Raw genomic sequence first — 21,446 nt, forward strand, 5'->3', positions numbered from 1 at the left:
TCAAATCCTTACTTCTTCCTTGTAACATTTTACAACTTCAACTGCATAGCATAAGGCAATACAGTGATTATATTCCAGGTACCTCACTACGAGATATTCAAGTGTAAAAATTCTGACATACAAGAGAACTGAATTTGCATAATTACTTGTTACTCATGGACAAAATTCCTATTTTTTCCAACCATTTCCCTAAGCTCAATACAAAGAAAATCCCCTCAAGTTAGCAAGTGTTCTGGTTTTAGCGTTTTAGTAATGACGGTGCTGCTTTTTTTTTTCCTCACCATCCAGCTGCTTAACCATTAAAATGTGTTTAGTTTGGGAAAGCTTAACGATCTTTTATTTTAAAACCTTTGGTGTAGATATCATACACCACACAATTCACTTAGAAAAGAGAGTTTTACTGGAAACCACCCCCATGGCAGGCGGGTTGGAACTAGGCAATTTTTAAGGTCCCTTCCAACCCAAACAATTCTACGATTCTATATTTATACCAAAATTTTAAAGAGGTATCTTATTTACATGACACTGATAAACCAAGAATTTTAAAAGCTACTTTGGGAAAGCTGTTACAGTGGACTCTCCCCCCTATGTTGCTAAGTTTACTAAAATTCAATAGGTATACTGCAGTTTGCTGATTTTAAAGTTAGTAAGGGCTAAATTAAGAAAAAAACAAAACAACTAAACAAAATAAACCCCAAGAACCCCCAAACCAACCAAACAAAAACCCAACAAACCAAAATAAACCCACCCCACCACTACCTCCTTTGGGTGCTTGGAAATCTAATCTGATAGGTTTCACAGTGGGACATTTCAAGTTTTGCCTTGCAAAGGTGTAGCACATTCTCAGAAGAAATACAAAGCATTTCTTTCCTCTCTCTTTAAAAGAACTTGTATCATCTGTTTCAATTAGCCACTAAAAATTGTCTGCTAATAATTTACAATGATTCCTTCTTGATTCCTAATTTCCCTCATTTAAACAGTAATTATTTCCCAAAAATGCAGGTTGGTTGGTTTTTCCTACCACCTATTCTCATATTTTTAAATAATGCAAGTCAGCTTAATCAAAAAATTACTTTAAAAGGCAAAATGCAATTCTTCACATTAATTCTTCCTATAGAAGTAAAAAAGGGTGGGATAAAACACCAAACAGGTTACAACATTATTGATGTGTATGAATGTTTTAGTCTCACAAAGGAGGATCAGCATTTAATAGCATTTCATGTACTGAACTCTGTGCGAATCATAATGGTTCACACCTACACAGACACATGTACACTTTCTTTAAATCATGTTCGAGGTCTTCATAGCCAAATGCCTTTAGGAATATGTATCTATACACATTGAAAACAAACAACACTCACTTTACAGATGCACAAAACAAAGACAAAAAGCCTTAGGCGCACAAGTGTATGTACGTACCCAAACATAAAATATTTTCTGCTCTTCCAACAGAAGAGAAAGCAAATTAAAATGGGCAGACAATTCACAAAAATTGCTGCCTGGAATATATGGACCTTCCTGTCACAGCCTTATGAAGCTGAAATTATCCAACATGCAAAAAGCACTGTTAATTTTGATCATAATGAAATCAAAAGCATTCTACCCATGCTAGAAACTGTGATATAAAAATGGATGCAAGAATAGCTAGATTTGTACTCTGAAAGTTGAGCATCATGCTAGGGATGTTTTTTCCTAAAAAAGCACGTCCAATGCATGCTACTTAGGAGAAGCATTTGCCTCAAAAACACAGAGCAAAGCCAAGAAATAACCAAACTGAACATTTCTGCACTAGAGGCATTGCCCTCTCAACCCACTAATATTCATGCCTCTTCCCAACTCTCTCAGCACTGGTTAGTTCACCTTCAGCATGCATAAGAGTTGATGAGGAACTGTCCCTCCTACTCTACCTAATTTTGCTCAGCTGATTCCTTGCCCTGGACAATGGCTGCAGTGCGATGAACTCGTCACTTAAAGCAACTCTGTTGGAGTACATCTACAATTGGACAGAGAAGGGATGGAACATACATGTCAGTAAGTAGCAGCAGTAATTTTCTAATAGAAAGACACAGGACAAGACATTGTTATTTATCTGGAATACACATCATATACAGAACACAAGCCTAGTACCTTGAGGACAGCTCCTGGGATCATCACAGCCAGTTAACTCTTTGGTAGGACCATTCTTAAGTATACCTTAGCTTTCATACTGAGAAAAAAGGCCCATACATTTTTACATCTATACTTTACCAGACATCTTTATCCAGTATTACCTTCTCCCCTCAGTAGTGCTGTGATTTGTATTTACCCAAAGATTTATATTTTTATTTAGATTTATCTTACTGTCCACTTCCTCTTATATGATCCTGTAAGTGACCTATAGTCAAAAATTACCTAGACGCTACTTCAGGGCAACAGACTGAAGTCAAACATAAGATGTATTTTCTTGAAGGCCAGCAAAAACCACTTTGGAACACAGAAAAAAACCCAAACAAACAAAACAAGAAATCCTACACACATGCACTTTCAGTGCATTTAAGGAAGATAAAATTAACCGAATTCATCCCTCTGGAAAAGTCAATCCATGCTTGCCTCTAAAATTTTTGATATACTGACTTCCCACACGGAACAGAGGTTTTTTTGTTTTTGTTTTTGTTTTTTTTTTTGTTGTGACAGAACAATTTTTTTTGTTTGTATTTAGCAGAACCTCTTAGTATTTCTCTCTCGTACCAGTTAAACTTCTTTGCTCTCTTATGAATGACTTAGCTACACATAACATCTAACTGCTGAGATGAAGGCTGACTGTTGATGCTGTAACCTTATACTAAATAAAAGATAGAAAATCAAGTTCCTTATCTACTGAGTAAGGCAGATGCCTACCCATGCATTGTGTATTGTACTCTGAAGTGAATTCAGGGCACTAGGTTGCGCAACTCACACAGCCAGTGTGCTTATAGTTTCTGAAAAATTAGAACAATGGGGACAAGCATTTTCCATTGAGAAACTTGTGTTTCGCTCACCGCTCCTGGGAATATTTTAGAATTTAAGTAATGGTGGACAGAAACAAATAAATAACTGCAATTCAAAAATCACTGACTAGTTCACATAACAATTTATCTTGCCCTCATAAACACTTAGCAACTGTAAACTAAACTTCTTTCCCATAATATACTAATTTAGTCTTACAACTAAAAAAACTCCTTTACACAGAGGGTGCACCTACACTACAAAAAAAAAAGCATTTAAAGGGGCAATATACAAAGTTTCATATTCAGTCTTTCAATGACTTTCAAAAAAATATCCTTAGCATTTAGGACAGACATTTCCAAACTCCATCTGTTTCTATCTGAAAGTCACGAGTCCTCTCCTCTGCCCTGAAAAATATTTACCAGAAATTCTAAACAAATCTAATGAGGTAACTCTAATGAGATACAATAATGAAAGCAGCATTCTGTCACTTCTTGACAATGAATGTGCTAAAGTGGTCATATGTTCGCCTTTCCTCATGTCTAGTTCCTCACTACAGGAACAGCTGATGAAATCCAGTGGGGCTGATTGTCCCATCTAAAGTAAGAGTGGGAAAATCTCAACAGATTAAACCTCAAACAAGGAATAAAGAGGTGTCTTCTTTTTGCAAATACATTTTAAACTATAATTTCACTATCAGACACAAAGACAGAAACCACCTAATGGCTGCTGATGCATTTCTGGTCAAACCAGATTTTAGATTTTTAGATTTGGATTTAGAATTTAGGTTTGCAATATCTGGTACTAAATGTTTTCAGAAAGAGACAATATTTTGGTAAACATAGACACAAATTCTGACACTATCAAATCCCAAAGCAGAATGGGAATAAGGGGAGAGAAAAAAAAAAAAGAAGAAAAAAGATTACTAATAGATATGCGCAACGCAAAATCCTGCAGCTATGAATGAAGCAATAGCCACAGGAAAGGTATTAGACATTCATGAAGATTCCTTCTTTAAAAAAAAAAAAAAAAAGAAAAAAAAAAAAAAGAAAAAAGAAGTCCGACTGTGTCCTTGATGACACAACTGTAATGGAAGCAAACCGATGCCAGAAATTGTTTAGAATCGATGCATAATGCAGGAGAATGCAAAAAAGAAGCACACAGATAAAGCTAGGAAAAAATTATGTGGGCTTTTTGTTTTTTAACTGAAGCAACTAAAGAACATGAGAAACCTCAACAACCATGCTGATACACTGCGAAACAGCTGATGCACAGGGCGGAAGGAAAGAAAAGGGTTCAATAAATCTTACCACTAGTTTTTAAGGATGAGGAAGGATGAAGGGATGGGGTAAGAAAGATAAGTAAGTACTCTCCTTACCTACAGATTTTTTTCTAAATTAAGACTCTTTAATCCAAAGAGTGCAGTAATATGCAATCAGGAGTCTTATCACATCTAGTTGAACAGCTTTCTGAAAGCTAGTGGTTATTTACCTTGGCTTTTAGATACTAAATTCAAAGATGTGAAAAAACAGCTAATATTCCAGTTTTGAAAAGTATTTTGGCTTGCAACAGGTTTCTCTGCATGATGTCAATCCTAGGCAAATCAAGAGAATGTCTCACAAATTTTTTTTTAACATACAGATTAGAAGGGTAATATAATTTAAGTACATCAACATGCATGTACGTCAAATAATTACAAGGTTAGACGCTAAAGTTAGCTACTGATGTAAAGTAGTTATGACGTATGTATGGCACATAGCTCAGCGTAATTTGGATTAAGCAACTAGGACACAACAAAGTCGATACGGCACACAAACGGACTAAAAACTGCTAGCAGGCATCAGAACATAACTGTATATACGATATCTTTGTCAAATGGATTCTTCATTCACTTTCTTTTTCTTTTTTTTTTCCCTGTGCTAATTGACCTCTCATCAATGACCTGGAAGAAATCAACCTAATCACGTGCAGATGAGAAAAGAGATGCAGAAGATAACAGGTTATTGATGCATATGATTTCATAAACTGAATACTGGTCGGGGATTCTTTATTTCCATGTTTGGCAGTGATGTATGCTGTGTTATAATATCATGTCCACTGCTGAAATCCAAAATTCAAGATAGGTTGAAGAATGGTGAATATTACAGGAGAAACACAAGAATGATTAAGACTGGAAAATAATCTTTTTGACAAAAGATGCAAGCCAAATTTATTCATCAGTGAGAAAATTAACTTGATTAAAAACCTAATGGTGAACAAGGCAAAAACCTGTTAACAGAAGCCTTTTCAGTTTAGCAGAAGTACAAAAAGACAAAATTCTGAAAACCGAAACCAGAGACAGTAACTATTAGAACAATGGGTCAGGATGACTTCTCCATAGATGTTACTTATAACACTCAAACATAGATATTTACCTGACAGACTGACTAATTGCAACATGATTTCAAGGAGTTTCTGTAGCCTGTATCTGGTAAAAGGTAGACTGCATTATCAAAGCATATCTTTCGACCTCTTGTGTGAATTTCTGAAAATGCCACATGGGTGTTTATCTTTAATTACATAATCAACAATCAAATACGTGGCATATGGCACAATCAAGATTTAAGAAATCCTAACTAAACCCAGTCCGACTAATTTAAAAAATTGTTTTCATCACATTTTAAGAACTATTCAGTGCCAATTGCAGTTGGAGAGGTTCCGATATGTAGACAAAAAGGAAAATAAGTTACCATCTCTAAAGAAGTACAAAAATGTATAATATGAAACTCATAGAGTTTCAAGTTGAGATGCAGACTCAGCTATCCTCTTTATAACCTAATACCAGCTAGACACAAATGTTATTTCCTTGTAAAATGGTGTCCTCATTTTTATAGTTTTAAATTAACAGTTATCTTTCAAAATTAAAACTCTTTTAAGCATTAAACATGACAAACATAAAAGGATGATTAAATATCACAGGAAACTAATTAGTTTACAAGACAGATTTTAACAAATGTTATCTTCTAACTATTGATAAAGTTGGATACAAAGGCATAACATTACCTGAGCTTTTTCAGTACTTGTTGGTTGTAGATGTCTGTACAGCACTTTCTTCACAACATCAATAAACAAACAAGCAACTACTATAACGATTATGGCAAACCAAGCAGAACCACTTGACAACAGTTGAACAAATACAAAGTACATGTCCTGTGTATGTAAAAATGGCCTGAAAAGTTAAAAGAAGTGGCAATTACTAGAAGAAACTTCAAGAAACAGAAGAAGGCAGGCTCAAGCGTACCCTATTTTACATCAAGCAGCAAGTCTCTCAGGATGCAATTACAACTGCATGGTGTCCATGAAGTCTAGCAATCCGCTGGACTTGACCTGCAAAGAAACTCTAGGGAAGGAGGGTATTGAACTTTGGAGGGCAATGTTCTGGCTTAGTTTTAAATTGTCTTGCAGGAAATCTGTTGCCATCCTCTCCTTCCAAGACCCCAAAATACAAGCAGAAATACATTCCCTTAATAATTCAAATTCTAGCATCTTTATTTCTTTTTTAAATATTTACTTACTACAAAACACCTTTGGGAACACAGCTACTTTTTAAAAACAAAAAAGCCTTTGAAGCCACAGGCTGTCAAGAGACAAATAATACCTGTTCTTGTGCACAGGACAGCTTAGGAGCATTGCTCAAATATCTAAAAGAACCACCAAAATCAAGTGGCTACTCTAGGTTTAAAAATTTGATTTCTAACACCTGTCACAAAATTCAGAGCAAGATGGTAGAACATAATATTTCAATGTTTTTTTCATGGCTTCATCTATCATATGTGCTAGAGAAAGGGGGGGTGGGAAGGAACCACTTACCAGATTATTCCCCCATAAAACAAGGAGAATATGAAATAAAATACAATGGATCCCCAAGTAACAAAATGGTTTATCCATGTCCAGAAGTGAGTTTCTAGTGCCATCTATAAGAAAGATAATGTCAGTGAAGTTCCCTTTCCCCCCATGTCACAGAAAATAATAAATACCAGTCTGAACGTGCTTATGAATTTCCAGCTCAAACACTAAACATGGTAACATGCAAAAACTACAATGAGAAAATTTAATTACCATTGAAACCAAACATAAAAATCGCTTGGCTGGAATCCTCAAGAATCAATTAATTCAGTATAACTTTTGGATAAATTTTAAGTTACTGTCCTATTACATATTTGCCTATATATCCAAACACAAAATGTAATTAGTATAATATCATACCTTCATTGTAACAGTTATAACCATAACAGTGAAGACCAAAGTACCAAATGTCCAGTTTCCAAACATCTAAGAAAACAGCAAGTCACGAAAGAAAAAAAATTAGTTAAGAGCATTCATGGTAAGTCAGATGCCTCCCAAGGCAGCTACACTAATGAAAGAAGTCTGTGGACGTAAGCTTATGACAACTAATCATTTTGAAAACACAATAAGGGTACAACACAAACTACTTGAAAATACAGCTTTTAAGAGCAAAATTAACAGTCCACAAGTAGTCTTTCTCCTTGGTTCAAAACAGATCACCACAAAGGCTACATGAAATATGAAGAAAGTACAAAACAGTAACATAAAATGATAGGAATATGAAGATACCAATTTGCTCAATTAAGTAAAAACATCCAATAGAAATCAAATACTGGGTGAAAGGTATGCACTTTAACGTAAGTGCAAACCACGCTGAGTTTAAACATTTCCAGATCATTTTCAACATGCAGCATCACCTGAAAGTTCATTTTACCCCAAACACAATTTAAAATTCAAAAATAATGGTGCCACTGTAAGAAAACTCTAAGGAAAAGACACTTTGTTTCAAGGCTGATAAACACAAAACGAAACTTCAATTCTACAATGCAGGATCTGTCACTTCCGTATTCTCTTGCCCATATAAATTAAACTACTGAAACTCTGAACAAGTTCTACAACAATAAAATCTCAGCTCTGACAACCAAGCAGGGATGCCGAGTTTGTAATGTATCTACACACATGCTACTCAGACACACACTGCGAATCTTCAACAGGTCCAACTGCTCTGCCCTTGGAAGCAGTCTGGGTGCTGAAGCAGAACACACTGCTGTTTCGTAGCTGTTTGTGCCACTACGATACTGAACAATGACCAAATCCTTTACTCTATTAACCGGCAGCAAACTAAGCAAGCAAGGAGAAAGGTACCACATGCAGACAGGCAATCAAAATCATCCTAGAGCTGATTTGTTAGTACAGCACAGAGGCATGGAACTGGGATTCGCACAGTTGTAGTCCTTGTTACAGAGCTCTGACAAAAGCAAACAAAAAATCCCAACAGCCTGATGACAGATCTCACAACTGCTTTTCTCATCTTTACATAAGGTACAAAAATGAGGCAGTCATGAGTCTCTAGACTTGCTGATAATTTGAAAGATATTTGTTAAAACACATCTTCCAAAGCCTTGTGTTTACTTTTCATACTGACAGTAATACTTAATAAGCAACATGCTCGCTATTAACTGCTGCAATAGTATCTTAAAACTAGACTACTGCTTCTGAGTGACCTGTGAAAGAAAGTGTCTTTGCTAACACTGCTCTCAAAGGTCAGAGTTAGAATGCAAAACATGAACATGTTCTTGCCACCATTCTATTTTTGAACTCATTTACACTGTTGATGCTGCATCCTTTAATCTTGTGAAGTACAGATACAATATTTTGTATCTCCTCCTCTTCTAAACTCTTACCATTTGCCTGTTAGGTTTCAATATCTGACGACATGCACAGCATGAAAAAGGGGGGGAAAAAAAAGAACTAAAAGATCAAGTTGTTGCACAGTATGTTGAGGTAAGCCTAACAAACCACCAACATTAACAAATTATTTACAATCTCTTCTATTCTGCTTTGCTTCAAACTGTGAACTTAAATGTGAAGCCTTGCACGAACACTATACCGCATCACCCATTTGCACAAAGTGATCACAAAGTCTTGAAGACTTCTTACAAGAAAGCACGTCAGCAGCATATGAGGTTCTCTTGCTCTTAACCTGGCTTTTTCAGGCATATGTTAAATTTGCAACATACTTTATGCACTCCAGATATTTTACTGTAACAAAAACACAGTTCTACCAGTTCAAATAACCATCTTTCAGAAGAGAGGTACAGAGTAACTCCAAACAAATTCTAAGACTTTTTAAAGTCACATCACAGGAAACATGAAAAGCCAAAGGGCATCTGAATGCTTTATGTCCAGAATGCTCGTACACTAAGTATATTTAAATAGTCTTGAGGTTAACTTACAGAAGAAACCATTAAAAGAACCTTCTCCACAAAGCCTACATTAACATACAGGTGTAGGCAAAGAATAAAATCTGCTCCCTAAACTAAACATCTGTTACTAAGTACAATGCAAAAAGTCTGTTTCTGCCCTGTGAACATTTAACAAAGCAATTTTGAAGCAAGGTGTTTTGACAACTAAGACGGATGCGCAGATTTCCACAGTGCAAACTTATTTCATCAGAAGAGTACTGAAGGCCCTTTACCAATTCACAGGAACTCTGAAGTCACACAGCTTGTAAAAAATAATGACAGGAGAGGGCAGATTCATACCTCAGCTGTAAGAGGCATTTTAGTCTAAAGCACAAGTATTTTAACTTTCTTCTCAAATGAAACAGGTACCCCAACTAACTGCACCACTCCCCCTTCACTGCTCCTTTCATATGCTCTCTGATTTTAGTCACCCAAGACAAGTCTGGCCATTGTCAGTACATCATTATATGGAAATTATTTTTTTGGCTAAACTTCCTGAGCTCATGCCCATTCCAATTCCCCCATAACCACTGTGAATACAGTATAATGCTATTTTTGTACCTTTGCCACAATACGCAACTCTAACAAGCACTAGACAAGAATCAGCAAGCGCTTCATGTCAGTAGTATGAATGGCACAATGAGAGAAGCAAATGTATTTCTGCATTGCTACCCGTAAGTTTTATGAGAGAAAAACTCTTTACCTAAGAGTTCTAAATTGGGTTAACTAACTCAGAACCTTCCTTGGGGGGAAAATGAGGAAGCAGACTTGTAATGGTTTTATCCAAGCTTTAGGAATTTTTTGTATATGATTTTTCCTATGAATTTTAACATCTTTAAAATAGAAAGTGCCAAATTAGTAGTGGATATCATTAAGTTACTGTCCTAAAAATATTTCTTGAATAAAAACTGTAATTTAAGAGCAGCTTGCACCACTTCATTTTTTAAAATTCTGAGTAACTAGAATAATGCATTTTCAGGAGAAGCTTTAAGACTTCTGCCAACTTTCAGTTTAAGTCTAACTTCGTAACAGATGCTAAAAGAGAAGCCATCGTTTGACACAGCAATTAAGTCCAACTCCAAAGCAGTTTCGAATGACTGAACATAAATTTTCATTTACTGAAGTTATGACATATGATTTTGACAAAAACAGTATACAAAATAAAACAAAGTTTAAGACAAACATAATACATTTATTATCTTGAAAGATATGTTCTTCATGGACACACACTTTCTGATAACATGTTAAAGTTTCCACACTAAGAAATATTACTCTTGAGAGTACACATCAATACGGGCAAAGTATCTTTGGTAATTATGTAGTTCATAAAAATAAAAAAAAAGTGCATTTTTCTGATACAAGATTACAAAAAAAAAAAGGCATTAAGAAATATCATCACAAATACAGTGGTAGAATAATTTTTATGGTATGGTACCTGGCCATTTCCCAGCAGAGAAGTATCTTCTCCCATTAGAAGATATGAGCCATAAAAGAAAACAAATGCATGGAAGAAGCCCAAGATGGTCCAGTAAAGAAATGGTTTAAATCCCAGCTGGGCATTTTTACTGATATCTCTGGAGAAATAAAATAGATTTAGAATTTCAGATTGTCTTTAGGTACTCATCAGCTATTCACATTGTGTGACTGCTACTACTTTGAATAAACACAGCTTTCAACTGCAGCAAGATACACTTAACAAATGCTGACATACAAAAAAAATACACAACTCATTATTTGCCTCTGCTTTATGCAGGAACTGCCAATGGCAAGGGCCTCAAATGGGTCAAGTTTAGGATAGCACTAACTATGCAAGAGGAAAAAAAAGCCAGATCTCCTGACACTTGCCTTTTGTTCTGCTTAGAAGACCTTCAGGAAAACAGAAACATAGAATCATAGAATAGCTAGGGTTGGAAAGGACCTTAAGATCATCTAGTTCCAACCCCCCTGCCATAGGCAGGGACACCTCCCACTAAACCATGTCACCCAAGGCTCTGTCCAACATGGCCTTGAACACCCCCAGGGATGGAGCGTTCACAACTTCCCTGGGCAACCAATTCCAGTGCCTTACCACCCTTACAGTAAAGAACTTCTTCCGTGTATCCAATCAAAACTTCCCCTGTTTAAGTTTGAACCCTTTGTTAATGTGTAATAAGAAATTAAGTTCTCTCCTCAAAACATCAACAATCTAGACAGAGAGAATATGTGCTGTGGAGGAGGAGATGTCCACTGGAGGGGTGATGTGCTTTATCCAGCATCACTCAGCACATCAGAGGCAGAGCCAAGAAAAGACCCATGGTATCTCATAGCCCTGTCCCTTGCTTTCCTCTTCCTTAGCTTACTGATTATAACTTCTCACTGTTGCATGCCTATTACTATCTTCCAGTTCCTTGGAGCAAGAAATAAGCTGTTTGGTACACTGGAAGATAAATGGGTATGATGATATTAAAAGTTCAATTCCACAGACAATTCAATAGTGCTTAAAATATACATGTGGTGTGTAAAAACATCAGCTTAGGTATTTATTTCTAAGAGATGTCTCTTTTTAACAAAAATACAGATTTTTTTTGTCCAAAAAGCTATGTGCAGTGCAATGTGCTACCACTGGGAGGACATGAAATCACTTCCCCTTCCAGTAAAGCACATCTTGCAGTGATTCCCTCAACCACAGTGTCCTAGTGATTCATTTGTGTGTTTGATCCATTTTCACCTCCTACTTGTAATGGAAGAGAAAGCTGTCAATCATGTAAGCAGACTAAGCGTTCTATTTTCTTCCAGTCTTAACATGACTGACATAAAAAGATGATTCTCTTAAAATACTCATGTTAATTAACTTTTTAGGATGAAAACTGTAGCTGCAGTTCTCTCTCAAATAGTTACTAAAAATTGTATAAATTACAGATAAAAATACTGTAGGAATGCACAGTTCACAGACTTCTGCAGATGCTGCTGTTATTCTAAATGATGTTCTACTGTGACAATATTAGAATATACATACCGATAGAGCACAGGTTTACTCTGTAATACATGCGGATGCACATGCTGCTCAAAAAGACTGTATATGAGGACAGGCAAGGAAGTGAAACAAATATTGTACAAAGTCAGGTATACACTGTCATAGAGTGTCTGAAAATGGAAACAAGTATTATTTTGAGTCTTGTAAAGAAAAAAGTTTATATTTATTAAAATTTATCAGCACACTATAGCAGCAACAAATCATTATGTGAATTCACTAGTCAGAAAAAAAGCTATGCTCATGTAACCATTCAGTAACACCAAGCTATCAAATACAAAAAATGAAGCTGGATATTTGTTAAGCGTAAAATCTTGCCATTCCTGTCTAGTTCTTTCCCATTTTTCTAATTATTTACCCTGAGTGTTTAATTCACATTTACCATGATGTAAGGCACATAATACTTACTTGTTGCGAAAACAAACAGAAGAACTGATATAAAAATTGTGGTGTAATAAAGCACACATTCTAGGGAAAAAAAAAAAAAAAGTGAAGAAATTAGTTAAACAGTTAATCCTCAGTATATGTCTCACAATCCTGAATGAAACTGCTAACTCTTAGATGCTGGCAAAAATACACAGGGAGGGTATAAAGCATTTCAGCATTTTACTTGGCAAAGTGAAGTAATATGCTCTGATTAAGAGTGTATTTTGTTTGTCCTTTGGGACAATGAACCTGAAAAATATAAACTCTAATTGCAGTGCTTGATGAACACAACTCTTTATAGGAGTACAAACAGTATTAAACGAGGAGAAACCCATTCATTTCCCCCTTAGTTTCTTTTTAGTAATTTCCTTATGAAATAGTTTCTGCATTTCGTTCAAGAAATCATGTGACCTGCTCATGAGCTTTCTGCATGGGAGTAGGCAAGATGGAAACCAAAACTTAATACCATGCTGTGATCTTTAAACAAAAGCAAACAATCGAAGATAAAATGTGGCTTGGTGGCCAATGCTAGAATCTCTGATAAATTTCAAGTAATATCAAAGACATTCTGAGCAGCTCAAACACCCCATCCCGTGACTGAGCTCTTAGGACACTCCCGGCCCATGCCCCCCAACTCATCCTTCTAGCACTTGGCTTAAGCTCACCCTTCTGCACCATACCCATAGCACCTCGATGCAATGTTTCTGAAGTGAAGACTTAGAATTTTCTTAAGGTGAGCCTGCCAGCAAAGAGCATGTTCTCTCCCCACACACCTCCTACTTCCTCTCTCAACTACTTCCTATGCTCCTTTTTCGTTTTAAGATAGATGAACAGATTCGGTTCATATTAAATCAATAAACAAAAAAGGTTATACTTTTACATCTTGCTAAAAAATGCATTTAATGTCGAGCTAGTAATGCTTCTTTCAGAGAGCAAGCATGTCTGCTTCTCAGCCTAGGCAAACTCACTGTGGTATTTAAAACCTATTTCTAAGTGGAAGTTCTGAACAATTTCACAGAGAAGCTACTGCATTGGGTTGTAAACTATAAAAAAAGAAAGTTGAAAAATCATGTCTGAAAAGAGATATTTAATCTGTTGCCAGAAAAAAAATCTTAGATCTGAAATAAATTTCTTGGTGGGAAAGAAGTTACACATTTTCCATGAACTTCACTGGCACTCTCTGAAGACTTACCTTATAAAAAAAGTACTGTACAAGGGTTGCTATTCTAATATAGTAAAAGTGTCCATGAACAAAAAGCAACTTGGAGAGGAATTTAAACCGTGCTATTGCATAGTCACTGTTTCTTACAGCTTGTCTTCCTTCCTTGCCCATGATTCCTGTAATATTTGGGAAATGAAATAGAAAACAGGTAAAACATTCAAAATAAAGTTTAAAAAACCCAGTGACAACAAACTGAAGCCACATTTCTGTTTTTCTGCACTTCAAAATCATAGGCTTCATTAACTTTTAGTTCCAAAAGAAGGCATTATTCCTGACACTTTGAACTAATAAAAATAATTTAGAAATCCCACCCACCAACTATTTCCATATGTTACACTTAAGAAAACACTTATCAGCAGAAACAAAACAACAATACTTGTACACAACCAAAATTCCCAAACCAAGCAAACCACATCTTTAATCACCAATTTACTTAGTACGTTTTACTTCGGAGAGGTTCTTCTTACAGTATCTTCTGGGAATAATATGACCTATATCAACAGCAGAATAAAAGAAGTGCTGTTCTTGCAGCAACAGTTTTCATAGTCTGGTGGGCTGAAAGTGCTTGTCACTTGTCACAGCTGAACACAAATTAATTTCTAAAAAACTATTACTAATGTTAGGATAAACATACACAGAGAAGACAAACTGTTCTTTTATACAAGAAAAATGGTCCAGGACTCTTGAAAACCAGACATTTGAAAGTGCTAGTTGCTTTTGAACAGAAAACAGTCTAAAGGCCCAGTCACCCTCAAGAGCAAAGACTTGTTGGTTCTGACCAGTGTACATGTATGCTATAAATTACAATAAAAACTTGGATAATTTTTAATAAGCTTCAGTTATTTGACAAACTAGCTGTAGCATAAAGCATCATTTTCCATATACATATATATATATATATATAGAGAGAGAGAGAGAGAGAGAGTTATATTGTACATAAGCCTGTAACCTTCTATAGCAGACTATACCCATTGTCTTTTAAGACCCATGGTCTCAAAAATCAGGGGAGTGTGATTTACATGATAAACATTACGTGCACCTTTTAAATCACACAGGGTGACAGACTGAATATCCTTATATACTAATACCTTAGGTAATACCTTCAGATTTACTATTGTAACAAACACCATCCAACAAAGTTAGTAAAGGAAATATCAAAACACATCATAATGGGTAACAATTCAGTTTTATGTATGTTTGGGTTTTGTTAATTCAGTTATATAACACAGAAAAAAAAAAAAAGTTTAAATAAAGTCCTGGCCAGATAACAGAAATCTACCAAGCTTACCTGAGAATCAGTAACAGTCTCTCAAGAGAGACAAAGAAATTCTTCTCCTCAAAGCCAAACTAGACACAAACGGCACTTCTACAGTAATACAGATGCGGTGCAAACAGTGTCACTTGAGCACAAAGAAAGGTTTAGAGGCCAAGTTTACATAGGAACTTAGAACCTGACAATGTCTGAAGTCAGACATAACCACTCCCAATACCTGGCACTGGGTACTTCTGAGATTCTAGCTAGAATCTTTGGTGTTCTTACGTCAGCATAAAACAGGACCTTTAATTATTGGTGGACTACATAATAAACCTAAGATTTCTGAAAGCAAACAGCCTTAGATTTTAATATTCATTAAAACTCTGCTAGAATGGATGACTCATATAAACACCCTGGCATTCACAGGTGCAAAAACTTTAGAAGTTTATCTGTTTATAAACACTATTCATGATCTAATACTCTACTGAAATTTGCATGTTATTTGCCTTTATTTTTTATGACAAAAGAACATTACCTATGCCAACATGTGCTTCTTGTATCATGCTCACATCATTAGCACCATCACCAATTGCTAATGTTATAGGTTTCTCTGGGGATGTTTTTAACAGTCGCACTACCTGGAGAAAAAGAAAGGAGGGGGGACAGAAATTTTACATATTAGACAGTCTACCAACAAAGCATGCCACTAATTCCCAAGTACTTTAGTTACCTTCCTGTAAATATAACTAATATGTTCTATGAATATGCACATGGGTAAAACACATCTTTGGCATATGACATGTGCAAATTCATTGCTCCTTTAGAAAAGCTCCCTCTTTGGGGCACAAGCCTTATTTAAATATTATGACTGCCTTCAGCTTATTTTGCTGTTCTTATTTAGATGCACTTTTACAACTCTTAATTTGGTGGTCAAGTAAAAGGCAGAACTGAAAATTTACTTAGGGAGCAATCCAGATTTAACATCCTTTACTAAATGTGCCCAGATAATTCACATTTTCCATTAATGGAACTAATCATTGTAAAAGAGGAATCTGAAAAAAAACCCAATATATTAGATCAAAGATCAATACATACTGTTATTCAGAAAAATAACTTCTTTTTAAAGTAACTCCATTATCAACAATGGGTATTCTCAGTTGGAAAAGTCACAAAGAAGATATGACGGAGTAAAAAACTGTTTACATACAAGGCTCTAAAATACTCAAAAGAAGAGCAGTTATATCTGCTCTTTGCAGAAAGGAAACAGATCTTTAATGTAAGTGCCAACAATATTCTTAATAGACAGGAGTTAGTAAGATGAGGCTTTTAGTTAAGGATTTAGTTAGTAATTCATTAACCTCCCAGACAGCTCTAACTAAAGTTAAGGGCTTCAGTAATTCAGTCATAAACAGGCTGAAGAGATAAAGGTGAGAATGCAGATCCAGAAGGCTTTCTAAAAACAATGAATATTTATCTACAAAAAAATACTGCATATTCCCCCCCCCAGATTCCAGAAAACTCAAAGTGGCAATAATGAACAGAGCAACAACTGCATGAGGTAAGTGAACAATTCAAACAACTGAGTTCTAGCTAGTATGTCACTGTGTTTATTCATAGGAGCAGTAATGCTTCACACAAGGAACACAACAGTGATTAAACACAGTCCACAATTCAGATAAATCCACCTCATTGTGGGAACACATTCCTTAATTACAGGTATTAATATTCAAGTTTTAAAACTCCCCATTCCTAAGGGGTAATTATTTCAAGTAAATTTAGCATTAGATCTTATTAAGCAGCCTTACTGCATGGCTGCAGTATGTCACCCAGATCAGTTCTCATGAGATACCAAACACTGTGGTAATTTAGACAGACAAACATCTACACAAAAAGGTCAAGACAAATCCTCTGGCAAATATTAACAGAAGCAAATCTGAATTACTGACATGAAAGATGCTTGAAAAGGTTTCTGAGCCATAAAATATAGAAAAGTAAGTAGTGAGACTGTTAGCCATGTATTGACAAGCATTAAAATTACAGGAAAATACGTGGGAAATATTAAGCTGAGTTCCGTCTTAACCCTGGAATAAACCTCACAAAAAGGGTGCCTACAGCAGTGTCGTGGCCATAAATCAGAACCACACAGTCTACTCCCTCTCCGCTTTCTTCCCCCCTGCTACCGGAGGGATGGGAAGGAGAATTGAAAGAATGTAACTCCCATAGGTTGAGATAAGAACAGTCCAGTAACTACGGTATAACACAAATCATTACTGCTACCACCAATAATAAGGGAAATAACAAGGGAAGAGAATACAATACCACCCGCCGACCAATACCTAGCCCGACCCAGCAGTGCACTAGACCTTCCGGGTAACTCCCAGTTACATCCTGGGCATGACATGCTGTGGTATGGAATACCTCTTTGGCTAGTTTGGGTCAGGTGTCCTGTCTCTGCTTCCTCCTGGTTTCGCCTCCTCCCTGGCAGAGCATGAGGCTCAGAAAGTCCTTGGTCAGACTAAACATTTGAGCAGTAACTAAAAACACAGGTGTTATCAGTGCTGCCCCCAGGCCGAAAGTCAAAAACAGCACTGCCCCAGCTACTAAGAAGGAGAAAAAATGACTGCTACTGCTGAACCCAGGACAAGTAGAAAATCAAAACCAAGGGCTAAACTGCTGTACAATTCTCTCCCTACCCTTCCCTCCTATGTTGTGCATCATTTACCTCAGTGATTTATCTACTTCAGTGTTTAAAGCCACTGCCATAAAAATTAGGTTTTGTTGTACTTTACGACAAAATACAGGAAATAATTGAGATCATCTAATGGACAGGAAAAGAATTAAGGAAAGCACTATTGGCTGTTCTGACAAATTTTACAGTACAAAATACATTATAAATGAAGTTAAATGACAAAGTAAGAACTAGGACACAACATAGGCAAATAACTATACATTGAAGAGAGAGGACGGCAAAAATTTAACCTGAGAGAGTGTATATAAAGTGGACATAGCCAACAAATGAATTTTCTTATTGTAGTTACAAACAACTTCTTTTTAACATTTTATCAGAACTACTATCATACCAAGTTTTATACACAACTGAATAGTTTTATAATGAAGTGATTCTAAAGACTGCATTAAGTGCCTAACTAGATGTTGGAAGAAGGAAGAGCGACCTCAAAACAGGTTACTCATGCTATAGTAAACCAGTCTCTTTTGCAAGTCTAGTACCTCAGATTTCCTGCATCTTTAAGGTAAAGAGATGTCTTTTTTCCTTTTCTTTTTGACAAGGTGTAAAAATAGAGTAGACAACAGTGCCTTTTCAGAGTCTCAATATTACTGGAATTACATGCAAAAAGCCTTTAAAGCATATACATAAGCTAAAGGTATAATATTAATAATATCAATCTTATAATTAAAATTATAATAAAGAATAAATATTATAGCTCTTCAGAGCTTAGCTTTTTAGAGTAAACAAAAAATCAAAAAATCCACAATCTAAATTTGAATTTTATCTGACCTGTATTTAAGTAAAATTAAGTACCTGTGAAGGTACTTAATTAAGGCAAACCTCCTAGAGACTAGGCCCCAGCTTCTTTTCCCTTCCCTTCTACTTCCTCCTCAAACTTGTGTATTTTTTTAAATCTTTAAAGAAGCACACTTTTCCATATAGCTTCATGAATTTTCAGTTATGGTTTGGAGAAGTGATGGAACAGGCAATGCCAAAGCATGCAGGTGATCAGGATAACTACCGCCTTAAGAGAAAACTTAAGAGGCTGATTAAAGATTAGCCTTTTTGTTGCAGAGCAGCAGTATTTTGACTGTCTCCTCCATTCACCTGCAAATTTTCACAAATGCACTTACAAACTTAGTAGCAAACTACTACAGATCAACAGAATTTAAAAGAATTCAAAAGTCACACAAAAGGGCAGACAGAGAAACAAAGCAGTTCCTGAAGTCCTTACCTCTTTCAAAGCATGACAAAAATACAAGACAACCCTGATTATATTCTCACTTACTTTTGCTTTCTGAAGGGGTGCCATGCGACAGCACAACACTGCAGAACAGTTTTTGCAAACTTCCATGAACAGTTTTTCATGTTCCCTGAGTGCAAGAGAGAGGCTGGTCCCATCCACAACAAGTCCATGCTGGATAACATGGTCTTCTTTTATTCTATTAAGAACAAAAATGTTGGCTTTGTATCACTGTGATGGAAAAATTTAAATGTTGTTATGAACTGTGCAGTTGCCCATACAACAGATAAAGAAGTTAGCCTGTCAGAAAGACTGCTTCTTCAAATCTGGTATTATACTACAAAATAAATTTTATAAAAAGGTAATTTCATGTGTTTGGCACATACATCAAAGAGATTATCATAAACTGAGCATAAAAGAAAACAAAGCTAAAATCATCACTGAGATAATGACATCTCAGGTATTTTACCTCTTGGCTAGCTGCCTCAGTTGTTCTGCGCATGTACTGTCTGACTTGTGTTGCACAAGCTCAAGGATGTTCATAGTTCTATGAAAGTGTCCACACGATAAGCTGACACTAACAGCTGTTTCATGCTTATCTCCAGTGAGTACCCACACTTTGATACCAGCCAACCTGAGTGCTTCTATAGTTTCTTGGACTTTATCTTGCAGTCTAGAAAGAAGAAAATCTTAAATAACCGATCAAAGACTTTACAAAAAAAAAAAAAAAAGAGCTCATGTCGTAACTCCACGTTACTCCTGTCATGATGATATAAGACTGCATTTCCAGTGTTACATTTCTTTTCAGAGAATCACAGTCTGGCAGGCGAAATTCTGTTACCAGCAATAAAATGAAGGCTTTGATGAAATAAAATTGAACTTCAATCCTGCTAAGTGATCAAAAATTTGTGTCTTAACTTAAATTAGGCACCATTGCTGCATTTGAGAAGTTTTAAAACAGTCCACAATAATTACTATATTCTGTAGTACATGAAAAGCTTTTAAGTGTTTCATCTGTACGCTCCAGTGCATAATACACCCTCTGACTTACAGAATACATACTATGCAAGCAGAATGCTTTGTAAAGTAGCTATGTATATAAATTTTCCCAAGAAATTAGCAATTACTCTAAATATTTAGTGCAATTATTCTGTTTCACATACATTAAATCTTTCCTGATGAATACTACTGTATGACATCATTATTAAGCCAATAAACAGATAGCACAACATGTGTTTTGAATGTTCCTCAATCCAAAGAGTGGTAAACATGCTGAACAAGAATAGCACAGAACTGTCAGCTGCTGTAGAAGAGGTTTTCATGCCGTACATCATATTTCAGCTATAAAACCTAATTTCAATATGGCTTTGAATGTAATTAGCAGAAACTCCACTGCATACTTGTCTTCTACTCCCGTAGCCCCAAGTAATTCCAGATCCCTTTCTATGAAGTTGAATACATCTGCTAATCTTTCTTCCCGTTGTTGTAAGGCAGTCCTAGCCTCAAGAAGCCGTTTGCCAATTTCTTGATACTCTTCAGGTGTGAATCTTCTGTAGGCTACGCACAAAGTTCTTAGTCCTTTCTGTGAGAAAATAAAAGAATACATTCAGAGTAGATAAGATTCTGATCTAACAAAAAAGTGCCACCTGCAATTTGTTCAAGTCAGAGAACTTGCACCAGAATTTTCTTCTGATCAGCTGGGCAAGCATTTACACTTACCAAAGCAAATTCATCCACATGTATCCTTGTTTTGTCTATTTCTCCACTCTTACTACGAGGAAGAATGGAAGATTCTGCTCCTTTTGTGAATAAAAGCTTTTCCCCTAAAAAGTAAAATGGAACAGAAATTAAGAATACATACTATTTAAGAAGTTCTCCACTGCAGCTTGTGCAACTTCTGATCACTTACCTGAGGGACTCTCTACAATGACACTCATTCGTCTGCGATTTGGATCGAACTCCAAAACATGAAGTAATTTATACCTGCATTTTGTGTTTCAACAGAAGGGGGAAAAGGAATAAAATGTTTTTAGAAATAAACTTCCAGAGTCAGTTACTCATAAATATACTGTAAGGTTGCTCCACCAACAGGAATAGTTTTCTGAACATGAGCTTTGCATCTGGAGATTACAATCACCTCCTATCTATTCCTTTACCCTTCTATCATTCCTTCAGCTGTAACTTTGAAAACTATGCTTTGTTTCTAACACTTGTTAACAACCTACACAGCCAAAGAAGAGTGTATGTTCCCTTATAACTGGACTATTTTTTATGTTACCACTAATTTAGAAAATTAACTTCAGACATT

The 21,446-nt window shown here is 35.9% G+C and overlaps 1 protein-coding gene across 5 annotated transcripts in view; it reads right to left on the bottom strand.

Annotated features, from left to right (window-relative positions):
- ATP11B (ATPase phospholipid transporting 11B (putative)) overlaps window positions 1-21,446 on the bottom strand; it is a 70,418-nt gene that overhangs the window by 14,613 nt on the left and 34,359 nt on the right. For 3 of the 5 annotated variants that reach the window (XM_065674490.1, XM_065674489.1, XM_065674493.1), the window contains exons 16-28: window positions 21,048-21,121; window positions 20,858-20,961; window positions 20,539-20,720; window positions 19,608-19,811; window positions 19,184-19,337; window positions 15,703-15,805; window positions 13,883-14,028; window positions 12,673-12,732; window positions 12,250-12,377; window positions 10,690-10,828; window positions 7,210-7,275; window positions 6,814-6,917; window positions 6,007-6,172 (exon numbers count right to left, since the gene is read on the bottom strand). In XM_065674490.1, the coding sequence (XP_065530562.1) occupies window positions 6,007-6,172; window positions 6,814-6,917; window positions 7,210-7,275; window positions 10,690-10,828; window positions 12,250-12,377; window positions 12,673-12,732; window positions 13,883-14,028; window positions 15,703-15,805; window positions 19,184-19,337; window positions 19,608-19,811; window positions 20,539-20,720; window positions 20,858-20,961; window positions 21,048-21,121 (1,630 nt within the window). Of the gene's footprint in view, window positions 1-1,907; window positions 1,994-6,006; window positions 6,173-6,813; window positions 6,918-7,209; window positions 7,276-10,689; window positions 10,829-12,249; window positions 12,378-12,672; window positions 12,733-13,882; window positions 14,029-15,702; window positions 15,806-19,183; window positions 19,338-19,607; window positions 19,812-20,538; window positions 20,721-20,857; window positions 20,962-21,047; window positions 21,122-21,446 lie in introns of all 5 variants that reach the window. The other 2 variants (XM_065674491.1, XM_065674492.1) reach the window with 1 other exon arrangement.

Source organism: Lathamus discolor, chromosome 3 (genome assembly GCF_037157495.1).
Source record: "Lathamus discolor isolate bLatDis1 chromosome 3, bLatDis1.hap1, whole genome shotgun sequence".
NCBI classification, from domain to species: domain Eukaryota; kingdom Metazoa; phylum Chordata; class Aves; order Psittaciformes; family Psittacidae; genus Lathamus; species Lathamus discolor.